Here is a 16,402-nt window from a genome sequence, read left to right on the forward strand (position 1 = left end):
CCTCATTATCACCCCTGAATTTCCCTTCCCCTCTGTCTGGGATTGGGTCCCATTTCTTGCATCCTATGGCTTCCTCTTTTAAATATTTGCCCTGATGGGTAAGGGGAAGTACATCTCATAGTAGCTGCCTGAGGAAAAATGCAGAATTTTTTTTGAGATTTTTTTTTTTTATGCATAGTGAAAACTTTTATATTTGGAATTAGCCAGCTAGACTCAGTTTAGATGATCCCAGTTTTGTTGGTAATGTCCGAAGCATCATAGTCAGGAGCCAGTCATACATATACCTTCTTCTCTCCATCAGGCCTGATCAGAGTATTGACCTGACATGTCAATGGGATAGAGGTTCTTCACAGCCTGTTTAATTTGGTGCTTGTTGGCCTTGACATCCACAATGAATACCAGTGTGTTATTATCTTCTGTTTTCTTCATGGCTGACTCGGTGGCGAGGGGCAGTTTGATGATGGCATAGTGGTCAAGTCTGTTTCTCCTAGGGGTGCTCTTCCGAGGATATTTGGGCTGCCTCCTGAGCCACAGTGTTTAGGGCCGCCGGGAAGTGGGTGACGTCCAGATTTTTTGTGTGTATGTGGGTGTGGGCGCCTTTCAACACTACTTTCTTGGCCTTCAAAGCCTTTGCTTTGGCTTTGGCTTTAGGAGGGGCAGGGGCTTCCTTCTTTGCCTTCAGTGCCATCTTCATGAAAAGGCTTTTTTGAGACTTGGAATATCTAAAACTGTCTTTGTTCTACCTTCACCTTTGTTGATTATTTGGCTGGGTATAAAAGTCTAATCAGAAATAATTACCCCCTCACTATTTTGAGGGCGTGGCTCTAGGGACGTCTGCTTTCCAGTGTTTCTGATCCTGATTCTTTATATGTGACCTGCTTTTCTTTCTCTGTCTCTCTCTGTGTGTCTCCCACTGAGGGTTTTCAACATAGAAAGATCTCATTGTGCCCCAATCTTGGTCAATCTCAGTATTCATGTGCTTCAGTTCAAGGAAATTTTGCTATTATTTTATTATTTCCTCTTCTCATTTTCCATCCCTTCCTTATCTCCTTTCCTTTCTCCCTCCCCTCCCACCTCTATCTTTATTTTTTCTTCCTGCAATTCCTACAATTTGCTTGATGAATTTTCTGATATGGTGTTCTAATTTCTTATTTTTTCTTCTTTCCATCTTTTTGTAATTTTGTTCAGCTTTCTAGATATCCTCAAAAATTTCTGTTGGGTTTTAATTATCAGAAAGGAAGAGCAGGGGCCCTTTGTGGTGGATTTACTGTGGCAACGTTTGCCAGCCCAACCTCTCCCTGGCAGTGCTTACTCTTGTCTGCACGGGGTGTGTCAGGACAGGTGCCTCCATCCCACTTTCTCCAAAGCAAAAACAACTTATCTTCAGCAGGGTGGGCAGGAAGCTACAGCCTGGATGTGGATGGTTGGGGAAAGACTTTGGAAACTACCTCTAAACAGACTTTCAAGTAAGCCTGCTTACTTCAGCTCTTACTCTTTACATGCTAGTCCCCAGGTACCTGGTGTTGCTAACTCCTAAGACTGTAGGTCAGTCAACAGCCTGGTTGACCAGAGCTGCCAAAGCTAAGGCCTGGCTCTAGCTTGTGACTGTGAACCATTATTTAAGCTTTCTGTGCCTCAGTTTCTCCATCTATAAAACAAAGACAGTGCGGTGTATATGTAATTTGGGAATTTGCAAAAATGAAAGACCATTTAGAGTACTTAGAAAAGTATTTGGCACATCTTTTTCACTATTATTATTTTGGAGGTTCTTGGTTTAAATTTCTGGTTTCTTTGACAAGGAAGTTCTCAAGATTTCCAATGTGCAGCCAACATTGGGAACTCTGTTGCAGAGGAATTTCACATTGTGAAGTTCACCAAGAGTGCTACTGAACTCCTTGAAGATGCTGTGTAAGGAATTTGCCAAGATTTTGTCTTATCGGGCTTCTCAAGGTTGACCACCTTGATGTCCTGAGATGTTGGCAGGTGGAACCATTTCAGTCTGTTGGGTACTGTGTGGCTGGAACATATCCAGGGGGTGTGCTTTCAGTTTGGGATCACTGACCTGATTTGCACATTTACTGTGTGGTCAATGGACATTGTTCATGTGGGAAGTAATTGGGTAGCATAACTGGGAACCATCAACATCTACTAAATCCAGGAATGCCAAGTGATGCCAGCCTTCTTCATGGTGACACATCCACCAGGGAATCCTTGTCTGAGAACCATGACAACACAGAGGGGCTGCTGGTGGCTGCAGTGGGAAAACATACAGAATTTTTATTCTCAGTCTTACTAAGTGCATCAAAGACAGTGAAGTCCTTTCTAGTGTACCAGTGTCAGCATATTGATGCCCCAGCATTGTTGCTTCTGACTCCACACATGAAGAATAAATAATATGTATAATTAATATACATAAATATTATGTTGACAAAGATTGTATAAGTAGGTCACTATATATGCATGCATGCTTAGTCACTCAGTTGTGTCCAACTCTTTGTGAACCCCATGGACTGCAGCTGGCTAAAATTCTGCCCATGGAATTTTCCAGGCAAGAATATTGAAATGGGTTTTCATTTCCTTCTCCAGGGGATCTTCCTGATCCAGGAATTGAACCTGTGTCTTCTATATTGGCAGGTGGATTCTTTATCACTGAGCTACCTGGGAAGCTCCTATGTTAGTATGTATTTTTTCTTTCTAAGTCACTTCAGTCATGTCCGACTCTGTGTGACCCCATAGACGGCAGCCCACCAGGCTCCCCCGTCCCTGGGATTCTCCAGGCAAGAACACTGGAGTGGGTTGCCATTTCCTTCTCCAGTGCATGAAAGTGAAAAGTGAAAGTGAAGTCACTCAGTCGTGTCTGACTCTTTGAGACCCCATGGACTGCAGCCTACCAGGCTCCTCTGTCCATGGGATTTTCCAGGCAAGAGTACTGGAGTAGGGTGCCATCGCCTTCTCCGGAAAGTATGTATAATTATGTGTAAATCATAAGACATAATACATGCATATGAAAGAGCAATAATACATATAATTAATACACATAAAGATGTATAAATGTAGGTTATATAAGTATATTAATATATATGGCTGTGTATTATAGAAATCATAACACATATTCATATGAAAGAGAAATAATACTTTAATATTAATATATATCAATATTATACCAATATAGCTTATATAGGTATATTAATATACAAAATTATGTGTAAATAATAATGCATAATATATAATCTATAAACAATTATATAACAATGTAACTATATTATACATAATTATATATATAATAAAATATTTTTTGAAAAAGCTAAAAGTGATAAACATTTGACTATAGGGAGAACCCACACAGAGTCTAGAAGAAATAATCTAAATTAGAAATAGCCAAAACAATGCTGTGAGTCCAGAAAAGATAAGTATGAGATTCAAAACAGGCCCTCTGTTTGATGGAAAGATGTAGGTAAGGGTCTGTACAAGTTCAAGTCCACAGGTAGACTGGTTCCCACCACCCTACTTCCTTATCCAAATCTGGGCAAATCTCGTTAATTTTGGTTTGGAGCCAACCAGTCCCTATGAAGGCAGAGTTATGGCATCCCCTCCACCAATCAAGAGCCCAGACTCGAATAACCATCTTGAAAACTATTAAATAAGAAAAAGAATTTGTTACTATGAAAACCAGAAAAACAACAAAAACCCAAAACTGGTGAGGTTGCAGAAACACAGGTCTACCGATTGCTGTCAGAAGTGAAAACATAAAGAATTTCAGGAAAGGCACTTGGCAATGGCAATCAAGAGGTATGGAAGTTTGTTTTTCCCTGTGATTTATACTGAGAGATCACCCAATGATACAGAGGAAGCTGGGTGTGTGAAGTCTCTCCTTATGTCACTGTTTATGGCGTTGATAAATTAGAAACAACCAGTGGCCAGTGATGGGGAAAGCCTAAAGGAATTGTGTTTTCTCAATTCCATGAAACATGAAATGTATTTGTGGAGATTATATTATTAACTAAAACATCCCTGAAAATAGATTCTTTAGAGGAGAATGAGGAACACGAAATTGTTTCTACATAAAACTAAACATGCATATGATCAAGGAATTGATGGGAATATAGAATTCACTAAGTTGTTTTCTGAATAAATTAATTCTTCAGTAAAAGCTATAATTTATTTTACAAAGGAATATAAGGAAAATTATGACACTGATGAAAGAAATTGAAGATGACACAACAGATGGAAAGATACACAGTCTTCACAGATAGGCAGAATTTATATTGTTAAAATGACCATACTACCCAAGAGACTCAGTGCAATCCCTATCAAAATACCAATGGCATTTTTCACAGAACTGGAACAAATAATTCTAAAATTTGTATAGAAATATCAATACAAAAGTCCCCAGATGGCCAAACAATTTTGAGAAAGAAGAAGAAAGCTGGAGGTATGACGCTACCTGATTTCAAACTATATTGCAAAGCTATAGTGATCAAAATAATATGGTATGGCACAAAAACGGACACATTGATTAATGACACGGAATAGAAGGCCCAGAAATTAACCCACATATAGATGAACAATCAACACATATATATCTGTGTGTGTTTGTATGTACGTGTGTGTGTGTGTATAGGAATATTACTCAGCCATGAAAACAAATAATATTTTGCCATTTGCAACAACATGGATAGATCTGGAGGGTATTATGTTAAGTGAAATAAGACAGAGAGAAAGACAAATACTGTATGTTATCACTTATATGTGGAATCTAAAAAGTAAACAAACCAGCAAATATAACAAAAATGAAACAGAGTCACAGATAAGCAGAACAAATTTGTGGTTACAAGCTGGGAGAGGAAAGGGAGTGGTGGAGTAAGATAAGAATAGGGGATTAAGAGAATCAAACTACTATGTATAAAATAAATAAGATACAAAGATATATTGTACAGCACAGGGAACATAAGCCAAGATTTTATAATAAGTAGAAATGGAATATGATTCTAAAAATTGTGAATCACTCAGTTGTACACCTGAAACTTTTGTAATATTGTTAATCAGCTATACCTCAATTTAAAAATTAAATTAAAAAAAAAACAAAACTGTTGGGGCTTTCCTGGTGCTCTAGTGCTTAAGAATCTGCCTGCCAGTGCAGGGGACACAGGTTCAATCCCCGGTCTGGGAAGATGACACATACCACAGGGCAACTAAGCCCATGCACTGCGACTACTGAGCTTGCGCTCTAGAGCCTGTGCTTTGCAAGAGAAGCCACCACAATGAGAAATCCCCACACCTCAACGGAGAGTGGTGCTGGCTCACTATGACTAGGGAAAGTACTTGTGTGGCAATGAAGACCCAGAGTAGCTAAAAATAAGTTAATCTTTAAAAAAAAAATAGAAAAAATAAAAAGGATGTCCTTGATGCTGAACTGTTCGGCACACCCAGTTTTCAGCAGCCAGGTTTGTCGCCCCCGGGTGACTTGTTACAGAGGATTCCTGTACCACAGACAGTCCTACCTTCAGGCACCTTAGGAGCCCTACAGAGAAGACATCTGCCCACCTCAGTCTGGGAACCTTTCTCCACGGTCAGGTCTGGGTTTGACTCACATTTCTTCCTGTCTAAACATCCTGTATTCTCGTTCTGTCTTCCCTAGCGCCCATCCCTTCCCACCTTGTTGTGGGAAATGAGTTTTCTTTTGTTCCCCAGCCTGCCCCCAGGATGACTCGAACCTCTGGTTTTAGTGAACCTGTCACCCCTGACCCCTGCTTTGCCCTCCTGTGAGGCAGCTCCTATGTTTCAGGGGCATAGTTAGGGGCTTTCTGCTCCCTCCCACCTCCCTTGGATATGCATCCCAAAGGATCCAAGCAGCCACCTCCCCAGTGCTTCTCCTCGATACCACTGTGCTGCACTTGCTGCTGCTTCCACAGCCACTTCCATCTCTGTGCTTCTTCTCCCCACTGCCCATCTCCCACTCCTGCTAGTCTGCCTTCTCTCCTTCCCGCCTCTACCTGCATCCTCGAATGAACCTTCTACCTAATGATATGCTATCTTCCAGCTCATATGTCAGCAGATGAACCTTTAGAAAATCACACCTCTGCCCTCATATAGTTATGGTGGATTCATAATGCAGAACAGGAACATCTTTGCTTTTCCTCATTTGTCAGCAGCATCATCTCTTTTCCTCAGCAGGCTCTGTACGCGTTCATCCTCACTTCAGTTTTCTTACTTAAATGGACTACCTTAACTTTTTAAGTACAATCTTGGTCTTTGTGTTACAGAGATCAGGTATAACTCCACATTAGGCATCAAAGTCTTTTGGCTTCCTACCATGAGCGCAGATAGATTTATCTGCAGACACAGTCACGGTGACAGCCGCGGTCCACCTCCCTTTACTCTTCCTTGCCTGCTACGTTCCTGGGAGGCTGGTCCCTCACTCCCCACCACCAAGTTCCCTGAACCTCTGGCTTCTTGTGAATTTGGCTAATGGAAGGTGCTAACAGGAGTCAGAGACTGGGAAGAGAGAAGCTGGGGTATTTATTCTCTGTTTCCTCCCATCATTGGTTCTACTTCTCCATCAGTAACTGTATTCCTTTAAAACTACAGCTCCTCCCAGTGGCCCTACCTCTAAAATTCCCTCTGAAACTCCACTGGTTCTAGAAATTCAGTTGTTTTCCCATTACTTCAGCCCTAAAGGTGGGAATGACTTTTGGCTCTTAGGAATCCCTGGTGTGTCACATTGACCAAAGAAAAGTGTACAACCTAAATTTGCAAGTTAAGATTTATTTGGGAATCTTTCTGAGGACTATACTGGACTTAGCAGGAGGTGCTAGTGATAAAGAACCCACCTGCCAATGCAGGAGACGTAAGAAAAACGAGTTTGATCTCTGAGTTGGGAAGATCCCCTGGAGAAGGGTATGGCAACTCACTCCAGTATTCTTGCCTGGAGAATCCCCATGGACAGAGGAGCCTGGCGGGCTACAGCTCATAGGGCACACAGAGTTGGACACTACTGAAGCAACTTAGAATGTATGCACTGAGGACTGTACTCAGGAGACAGCCTCTCAGGTTGCTCTGAATGAACTGTTCTGAAGAAGTAAGGGAAGAGACAGGATATATACAAGTTTCTTTTGCTGGGGGGGGGGGTGGGGAAACATGTAGTTGAACATCATAAGATTACTGCTAATCACAAAAATCCAGACATCTCAACTTAATGATTTCAGTGCTTTTCTGTATGTATAAGAAGATGCAAGAATCTGAGTCCATTGAAATTATTCCTTGATATATGTGTCTTACGGGCTTCCCTGGTAGCTCAGCTAGTAAAGAATCTGCCTGCAATGCAGGAGACTCTGGTTTGATTCCTGGGTTGGTAAGTGCCCCTGGAGAAGGGATAGGCTACCCACTCCAGTATTCTTGAGCTTCATGGGTGGCTCAGATGGTAAAGAATCCACCTGCAATACAAGAGACCTTGTTCAATCCCTGGGTGGAAAAGATCCCCTAGAGGAGGGTGTGGCAATCCACTCCAGTTCTTGCCTGGAGAATTCGCAGGGACAGAGGAGCCTGGTGGGCTACCGTCCACGGAGTCATAAAGAGTGGGACATGACTGAGCGACTAAGCATATATATGTCTTACCTATTTAGGGCCAATATCCAAAGCACAGAATATTTTCTGTTTTCCTCCATCCTGAATTCCCTTCAGGGTGCACTGTTGGGCAGTTACAGTGGCTAATGACTTGATGCTAATAGAACTGGTATATTCCTTGTTTACAGTCACTATCCTTTGGAATTTCTTAACCTCTTCTCTGAAAACGGGTCTCCTCCTTGGAACCACCTATTTCCTGCTCAACCCCAAATGACCTGCTCCCCAGTTCCTCCATCTCTCCCACTGTCCTTTCTAGGGTGATAGCTCCACCTATCCTCTTGACCCCCACCTCTTTCCTGGATCTCCATTTCTTCCATTCTGATCTAATCTAAAGCCCTCACCTGTATTCTTTTTTTTTTGTTTTTGCACAAGGTGGGATGTAGGATCTTAGTTCCTTGACCAGGGATAGAAACCCCAGCCCCATGCATTGGAAGGCAGAGTCTTAGCCACTGGGCCGTCAGGGAAGTCCTGCCCTCATCTTTCTTCTAAACATACCCCCAACTCTTCTATTATCTGTTCTAAACTCCCTGCTGTACCTCCAGCCATTGCCCTATATTCTCCCTTTCATGGCAATTAGTCTTCTGGAAAGTATGACTGCTTTCATCCATTTCATCATCTCTCATTCAGTTGGCACCACCCCGTGACCTAAATGACAGTCCCTCTGTTACACTGCAAAGGTGTTGTCTTGGGGAACCACCACCTCCATAGTTGATTCTCAGTAGGTCCTTACTCAAGCTTGCTGAGGCCGTGGTCATGAACATGGATTTGGAGTCAGACAGAATGGCCAGTTCCTAACCCTGTGTGTCCTGGGCAGATCTCATAACCCCTCTGATCCTGTTTCTTTCTGTGCAGAATGGAGCCTCTGCTGTTTGGCTGGAGGCCATTACTTCTGGGGCAGCTGAGGGAGTGAGTAGTGAAGGAGAAAGGAAAGCCCACCAGGCCCCAGGGGGACCCTCATCACAGAGCCCACCAGGCTGGGTTATGTGTGGCTTCACAAAGGCCCACTTCTCCCTCTGCCCATACCTCTAGCCTTCTCCTGCCTCCCATGGAGTTTGGTCCTTAACAAGCATCTTGCACCCCAAACTCCATCTCAGCTTTGCCTCCAGATAAGCCAACCTGGCCCACTTTTTCTCACCCATCTTTGTCATCCAGGTCATTTTATTGTCTCTTGTTCAGCCCACTGCTTTGGTCTTCCTTCAAGACTCCATCACTTTTCATTTGTTTTGTAAACAACTCCTCAAGGCCACCCCACCTCACTGTCAAGGTGCCCACATAAAATATAGACCTGACTGTGTCACCTCTCTCAAGCCACTGCAAACCTGCTCAAGCATCTCAAGGAAGTCATTGGTTATTCCTAGATGCTCTGGGTCAGGCCATCTTAGTGGCTTGGCTTCCCAATACTATGCATCAGCCCAACCAAGATTCTGGATATCTTGAACTCGCTCAAGACTTGAGCTGTTCCCTACCCAGCATCTCCTCTCGAGGTACCTTTTTCCCTCAGCCTATCTGGAAGATCCCAGTAGTGCCTCAAATATTTTCTTGGGGGGTCATCTGCCTGCTGAAGTCAACCCTGACATCCTTATGAAAGTTCACGCTACTTCCGTATGGTACCCTATGGATACGTTTTGTATATCACACATACTACAGCATTCACATAGCATACTGCATAGTAATATTAATTTTCAATTTTCTGCCTCTCTATGGGCAAAGCCACGCTCCCCAGGGTCCAACTTATGGCCCATTCTCAGGAGCACAGGTTCAGACAGCCTCTGGAAGCAGGAGAAGGCACAGAGAAGGCAATTCTTCTCTAGAAATCCCAGAGGAATGAGCCTTGCTCACACCTTCACTTAATCTGCTTGTGAGCCATTTTGGACTTCTGATCTACAGCACTGGGAGATAAATTTGCATTGCTTTAAACCACTGATTTTGTGGTTATGGCAGCAATAGAAAATCAATACACTTTTAAATGAACAGATTTAAAAAGAAAAGCAGATATTCTGGAAAGGCCCTAGGCTGCCTGGCTTTCTTGAGGCTGACTTAATAGTGGTTTCATTTTTTCTGTTTTGTTGTTGTTGTTGTTGTCTGTGTCACCAGACTATGAAAATTTCATCCATTATCCATCTTTATATTGCCACAGGCTGATAAATCTGATACTTGGGCTTCTGGGATAATGTTTAAAATAAGCAATAACAGCCCCCAGTGAGGGCCCACAGGGCTGTCCTGGGAAGGAAGGTGGAGGCGGGGAGTGCTTCTTGGCTGGGTTGCAGCTTCTATTTTGGTGCTGAGAAACCTTTGGGATCCTCTTTTTGCTTTTCTCCTAAGTACCCAAATGCTGATACCATCTCCCTGATAAGTGAGGTTTTACTGTCCTATTGTATTCTTAAAATATTAATCTCCCTCTTAGATTATATCTTCTTCACATGTGGTACATTTATATTGCTATTTACTTTTTTAAAGTGGTCAATTTCCCTTTACTTGCCTCATTATAACAAAAGAAACGAATGTCTCCTGTTGGCTAAAGGGTTAACGTTGTAGCTTCGGGTTTTTTCCCTCTCCTTGGGGACTCAGAACGTGCATGCCTGTTCTATATTCCTTTCACAAAAAGGATCAAGGGCGAGGAGCCTGGGTATTGAATGTGCATTCACTGTACATTCATAATAAATGCTGAACAGAATGGCACATTCATGATTGCTCTTGATGTAAATGAATGGCTGAATGAAAGTTTTAGGGCATAGCTCACCTCCAAGAGGGCAGTCCTATTCGCACTCATACCTGTCCAGTGGATCTTGAATTTCCTTGGAAAAACTAGTTTTTCCTCTCATCATAACAGCCGTCTCCTTCCTCCCTACATCTTTGTAATCAGCCTTTTTTTTTTTTTCCCACACTGCTGTTGGATGAAAGATCCCGCCTTTGATTGAAATGGAATCTTCCACTATTGAGCAAGCTTTTGTTGAATGAGTCATCGGGGCGGCTGCTCATTGGCTGAGGCCGCTGGAACCAGGGGATTGCCTGGCGCCGGCTGCAAGGCCCGGCTTCATTCACAGAAACGCTGGCTCGCTCGCTAGCCCTTTCATTCACACAAACAGCATTTCATTCACATTTTGCTGTTTTTGTCTGCTTCTAATGAAGATCACGGTTTGGGAATGATAGGGAAGTTTTGCTTTAGATCTGGGGGGACTTGGATAACCATCACCACCATCTCTGGAGTGTGCATTTGCTGTTGCTATGCCAGCAAGGGGAAGAAAAAAAATGAGTGCCATGCGGCTGCTCGGCTAGGCCTGCGGCCCTGGGAGGGGAGCTGCCGCTTCTCCACGCTCCTGCGTCCCCGCAGCGGGCCTCACCTGGCCCACCTTGAGTGGCACTCGTCACACCCTGTTCCATAAAGCTTTTCAAGGCTGGGTGCCTCAAGTGTCACATGTCTAGCCGTGGGTGTGAGAAGACTAAGGCTAATCTGATAACGTGCTAGAGGTAAATTCATTTTTTGCATAGAAGTAGACGGGAAACTTGGACAGGGAGCGAAAGCGTTCCACTGTGAAGGGCAGCTTCTCTCAATAGACCGATGAAGACCGATGAAGACCGGCAGAGCCCGTGGTGACAGGGGTCAGTGGGTTTGCGTCTCCGCAGACCTTCTGGGGTGGGGTGGAGGGGGTCAGTGCTCTGTTCCGCGGACAGCAAGGAGGCCTGTGTGTTTCACTTGCAGCCGGTGTCTGACTCCTGAAAACAAGGCATCTTTCGGCGGGCTTGATCAGTGTACTGACAGCAGCTGCATTTTTTCTCTTTCTTTCTGCAGGGTTGCAAGCAGCAACCAAAGGGATATTGAAATGTATCTGTAGCGTTTCTTAGGCATTTCTCCAGAGCTTGAACACATTCAGTTGGAATAAAGCTTCAAGCACAGCCCCCCTTTTGGAATGGATTTCTGGAGCTTGTTGCCATTCATCAAAAGAAACACTCTTCTTTTTCAGAAGTAGGTTTTCAGCTTAACCCTGGCTGAGAAAGACTGCTGTAAATTATCAGGGAAGAGACCCTCAGTGGCTCTGGGCAGAAGTTCATACGCAGATTTTTTTTTTTCCTGGGAGGGGGAGGAACTGCATCGCCACAAAGACTCTTGTCATGGCTGCTCTGTTGACTTGAAAAAAACCTTGGAGATTGATATTTTATGTTCACCTGGGAATGAATATTTTCTTTTTGGCTATTTAAGAATTCCTGCTGCTTTCCAAATCAAAATTCATGAGGATCCGCTGAAGATCTTATTCTTAAAAATCCTTCGTCACATTTTAACGCTGCACCGTCAGACACTTTTCTAGGCTCACAGATGGGCTGAACAGGGAAGAAAAAACCCTAGCTTAGAATAATGGGTTTCAGAAAGTTCATTTGAAAGAACAGTATTTACCTCTGGCATAGATGCTGAGAGGGGGCAGGGAAAGGGGAGGTGAAAAACCAAAGGTTGGAAGGAAATGTCTGGGAAGGTAGAGAAAGGAAATTTGAGAATTGATTGGCTCTAGTGTGCTGTCAGTGGGTGTATGTGGTTTTTTTTCTTCTTCTTCTTTTTTTTTTTTTGCTACAGGAAGTGATTTGCAGTGCTCACCGAGCCTTTGTTGAGAAGGGTCTCCTCTCGGAGTGAGTCATGCTTTTGCTGTGAGCAGCCCCAAGCAGCTGGGCGCGCAGCAGAGGAAACTATGACTTTTGCAAAGCGAACGTACCGCCCTCAGCAGCCGAGTCCGGGGCCGGGGCTGCGCGGCCGCGGCCGTGCGGGGTGTTAGCGGTGGGAGGCCGGCGCCGCTGCTCGCGCCCCCCAGCCTGCTGTCCCGGCCGCTCCGTCCCGCCCCGGGGACCGCGGCTCGCCTGCTATGCGCGGCAGCCTGCGCCGGGGCCGGCACCTGCAGCGCCCGGGCGGATGCGGCGAGCCCACGGAGGGGCATGCTTCCACGCACCAAGTACAACCGCTTCAGGAATGACTCGGTGACATCGGTCGATGACCTTCTGCACAACCTGTCGGTGAGCGGCGGTGGCAAGGTCTCGGCGGCGCGCGCGGCCCCGGCGGCGGCCCCCTACCTGGTGTCCGGAGAAGCGCTGCGCAGGGCGCCCGACGATGGGCCGGGCAGCCTGGGCCACCTGCTCCACAAGGTGTCCCACCTGAAACTCTCCAGCTCGGGCCTCCGCGGCCTGTCGGCGGCCAGGGAGCGGGCGGGCGCGCGGCTCTCGGGCAGCTGCAGCGCGCCCAGCCTGGCCGCCCCGGACGGCAGCGCGCCCCCCGGCCCCCGCGCCCCGGCCATGCGCGCCGCCAGGAAGGGCCGACCCGGCGACGAGCCGCCGCCCCGCGCCCCGCACGCCAACGACCAGGTGCTGGGGGCAGGAGTCACCTACGTCGTCAAGGTGGGTGCGGGCGCCGGCCGCCGGGTGGGAAAGCCCGGGCGCAGAGGCGTCCGGCACAGTGGGTCGCCTTGGAGGCCCGGGGGTGCGCACTTTTTCGCAGCCAGCTCGTTTGGCAGAGGGGACCCAGCTCAGAAAACGCACCCATTGCGCATCCAGTGGGAGAAGCTTTGAAATTGGTGACCTCACTGTCCTGGTTTCCCCTGGCTCCGCTCCTTTGGCATGCCTTTGCCACCGAGCTTTGCCATGTGTCCGGCCAGTACCCCTCTCGGCATGGACCACTCTCCCTGGGAACTGTGCATCAGGTCTGCCTAGGGTACACACATGGAAGAACTGGGCAGTCCCTGCGATGAGAAAGGCAGGTGGAGTCACTACTTCTGTGTTTGCCCCAGGCGGCAGGGTAGATGGTTTCATTTCTTCCCTTAGCAAGAATTTCCAGCTTCTTGCAGTGCAGCCCAAGTACTGTCTTTTATACCAGATAGGTAGCAATTTCTTAGCCAGCAAGGTTTTCTTTGGTTTCTGCCTTTCCTTCCATACCTCCTTTGGTTTACAGCAGCAGAAGGAAATTTGGGACTGTTTTTCCCTGGGGACTGGCCTTCCCTTTAAATAGGCTAAAGGAAGCTGAGCCACAGGCTGGAAAGTAGATTTTTTTTTTTCCTCCAACACAGAGAATTATACAACCATGCCTGATGTAGTCCACAAAATTCTTCTCTTATGCAAGTATTCTATGATATTTAAAGAACAAATACTTGGCAGTATTCCACTGGCCTGCCACATGCTTATCACATCCTTCTGGTCGTTGGGCAGCAGAGGATCACCACAGTGCTCTTCCAGCTGGGCAGACAGCCTCCAGACAGTGGAAAGGGGCCAAAATGACATTATTTCAGACTGGTCACTCCAAGACATGACTTTTTGTTTTAAGAGAAATGAAATGCACACTGTCCCCACGGTGCTGTCAATCACACTGAGAAACCTGCAGGCTCTTAGTGGATATTAATACTTACTGGCTACAGATCCAGTTTCAAAATTCTACAGACCACATCCCCTGGCAAAATATATCTTGATAATTTTGAACCAAATATTAAAGGAAACAGTTGACTTTGTGGATTATCTTTAACTATCTCAAAAGTACTAACAAAAGGAATGAGATCATCAGCATTAAAAATGGACCTGTTCTCCTTTTGAGTCTCCTTTTTAATTTAATCTTCATTCTTAGCTTCTGAGAGTGAATTAATCATGTATATTACAAAAGGGATGAAGATCAACATATAGTATGCACAGCTGGTTGAGTTTATTGTAAAAGAAAAGGAATATTCCTCTTGTATGCCTTCTTTAAGTTATATAACCAGGAGCCGAAAACAAAAGGAAAAAAGAAGAAACAAAACCAAACAACAAAACCCCTGACAACGCTGAGGTTAAGAAGTGATGCCAGAGTATATTACTTGTGGCATGTGTAATATAGTATAATTGCTATCTGAAGAAAAAAAAGAACCATGTTAGACAGATGTTGGCAAAGGTTTTTATACCTGTCATGTTGAACATAGAGGGTAGTTTCCAAATGGAGGGAGAATTTTAGAAACTTAAGTCTCTAAAGTTTCCTTTAAAAAAATAACTTGCTTTGCTTAGGGCTTTACTCTTGCTTTTTGAAGGATGAAGGCTGACATCCAGTTCTAAATGTCAGTTGTGGCCGAAGAAAACTAGTCTACTGTGCTGGGCTATTAGGTTGTGACATCCGGTTCCCTCAACCCCAAAGCAAGAGCAGCACTCAAATAAGTGAAAGGCTGGGTCTGCCTAGAGCCTTCTGGATTTGGGGTCATTTTGCTGTGCCAAAGGATTGTAGTGACCTGGGGGCACATAGCATGCCTGGTTAGTGCTCCTTGCTGTCGCCTGGTCCATCTTCAGTGGTGAATGGTGGCGTCACAGGAATATAAGCTCAGGTTTCCCTGGAGAAGTTTGAAATCACACAGCAAAGGAGTCCAGACACTAAAGGACAATTTCTTCTGCGCACGTTTGATTCACAGCATCACATGGCCTTCTGTCAGTGCACATTTCTGAATTGCCCTTGTTGAGTTTAGAACCGTGAGTTTATTTTCTTGAAAGATCACAAAACTAAAAAAAGAAAAGAAAGAAAGAAACCTGGTATTATTGGCTGATTTGCAAATAGTTTTATTGGTGTCCTTACTTTGAAAGATCTCTGGTAGATAGAAAAGAGGTAGTCTTTATAACTTGCTTGTACATCAACAGCAGAATCGAAAGGCTTGGAGTTTGGGAGAGAACTTGTTATTATTCTCTTTGATTTAAATGTATGTCTAAATTAAGGAAAATCCCAAATGTTTTCTAGTTTCCTGGAAGACTCATCTGCTGTATAATTATAGATTTCCTGCCTCACAGACATATCTACCTAAAGACAATATTAGGATATTGCACACAGATTTATTCTTTAAAAACATTTCAATGTAATCTACTTACATAAAAATGGACATTGTAAAATATAGATGTCTGGTGTATCAATTAGGAAACACCAAATTGTTTGAAGAGCAGTTTGTAATATTAATTAATGAAGGATTTGAAATTTAAAAATAGTAATACCTGAGCAGCAGTAGAATTCCAGGCTCAGAGCACATTTAATTTGTCCTTCGTGCCTTCACTTGAATCTGATGTTAATAACAGCATGAGATTATGCAAATGAGCAAGGGTTCAGGTTTGTGTTTGTTTACTTCAGGACACCCATTGGTGGTACCTTTGTACCTGCCTAAGTATGCCTGACACTGGGTTTTGTTTTGTGTGTGTGTGTGTGTGTGTTTCTTTTTTGGTGACACAAAAGGAAAAGAACAAGAAAGTATGTCCTTGAGATAAAGGAAAATCATAACAGCAAAGAGCAATGGATATTTTCATTATAATTCTATTTTAAAACTATTTTACATTTGGGCTTAAAAGGCCTAGAGACAAGTATGGAGGACACTGCTGCCCACTTTCAAATTCTATTGCCTAGAAATCCAAGCTGGCGAGGAGCCTGAGTGCCCGTGGGGGCTGCTACTGATGTTTAGCAGGTCCCAAAGGCAATATTGGGATGCTCTACACACAGATCCGCAGGGCGAACAGTTTAGGAAGGAAAGATAGCCAAGAACAGTTGGGGGTCAGTTCTTTAAAATAGCCACTGGCTGTTGTGAAAGAGTCATTTGAAGCAAGCTTGTCTTGAGGTTCAGCCTCGACCACCCCTGATGGAAGGCAATACTGTGTGGGCTACACCTGAGTTAGCTGTTGTCCCTCAGTGGGAGGGTTCTGTAGAAGAAGAGTTCGCTTTACAGCACATGACACCACAGGCTCAAAACAGGATCAGGATAAGAAGTGGCCACATTCAGGGCTGACCCGAGTGCCCACAGCAAGAATCAGGAGGTCAAGATGCTTG

The 16,402-nt window shown here is 44.7% G+C and overlaps 1 protein-coding gene and 1 pseudogene across 3 annotated transcripts in view; one reads left to right on the forward strand and one right to left on the reverse strand.

Moving 5' to 3' along the window:
* Positions 1–218: 218 nt before the first annotated feature.
* On the reverse strand, positions 219–758 carry LOC109562725 (large ribosomal subunit protein uL23 pseudogene; annotated as a pseudogene).
* A 9,895-nt stretch (positions 759–10,653) lies between these two features.
* SHC3 (SHC adaptor protein 3) overlaps positions 10,654–16,402 on the forward strand; it is a 192,949-nt gene continuing 187,200 nt past the window's right edge. The window contains exons 1-2 of one of the 3 annotated variants that reach the window (XM_070795190.1): positions 10,654–11,587; positions 12,188–12,996. In XM_070795190.1, the coding sequence (XP_070651291.1) occupies positions 12,541–12,996 (456 nt within the window). In that variant the 5' untranslated portion in view covers positions 10,654–11,587; positions 12,188–12,540. Of the gene's footprint in view, positions 12,997–16,402 lie in introns of all 3 variants that reach the window. The other 2 variants (XM_070795188.1, XM_070795189.1) reach the window with 2 other exon arrangements.

The sequence above is a fragment of the Bos indicus genome, chromosome 8 (assembly GCF_029378745.1).
Source record: "Bos indicus isolate NIAB-ARS_2022 breed Sahiwal x Tharparkar chromosome 8, NIAB-ARS_B.indTharparkar_mat_pri_1.0, whole genome shotgun sequence".
NCBI classification, from domain to species: domain Eukaryota; kingdom Metazoa; phylum Chordata; class Mammalia; order Artiodactyla; family Bovidae; genus Bos; species Bos indicus.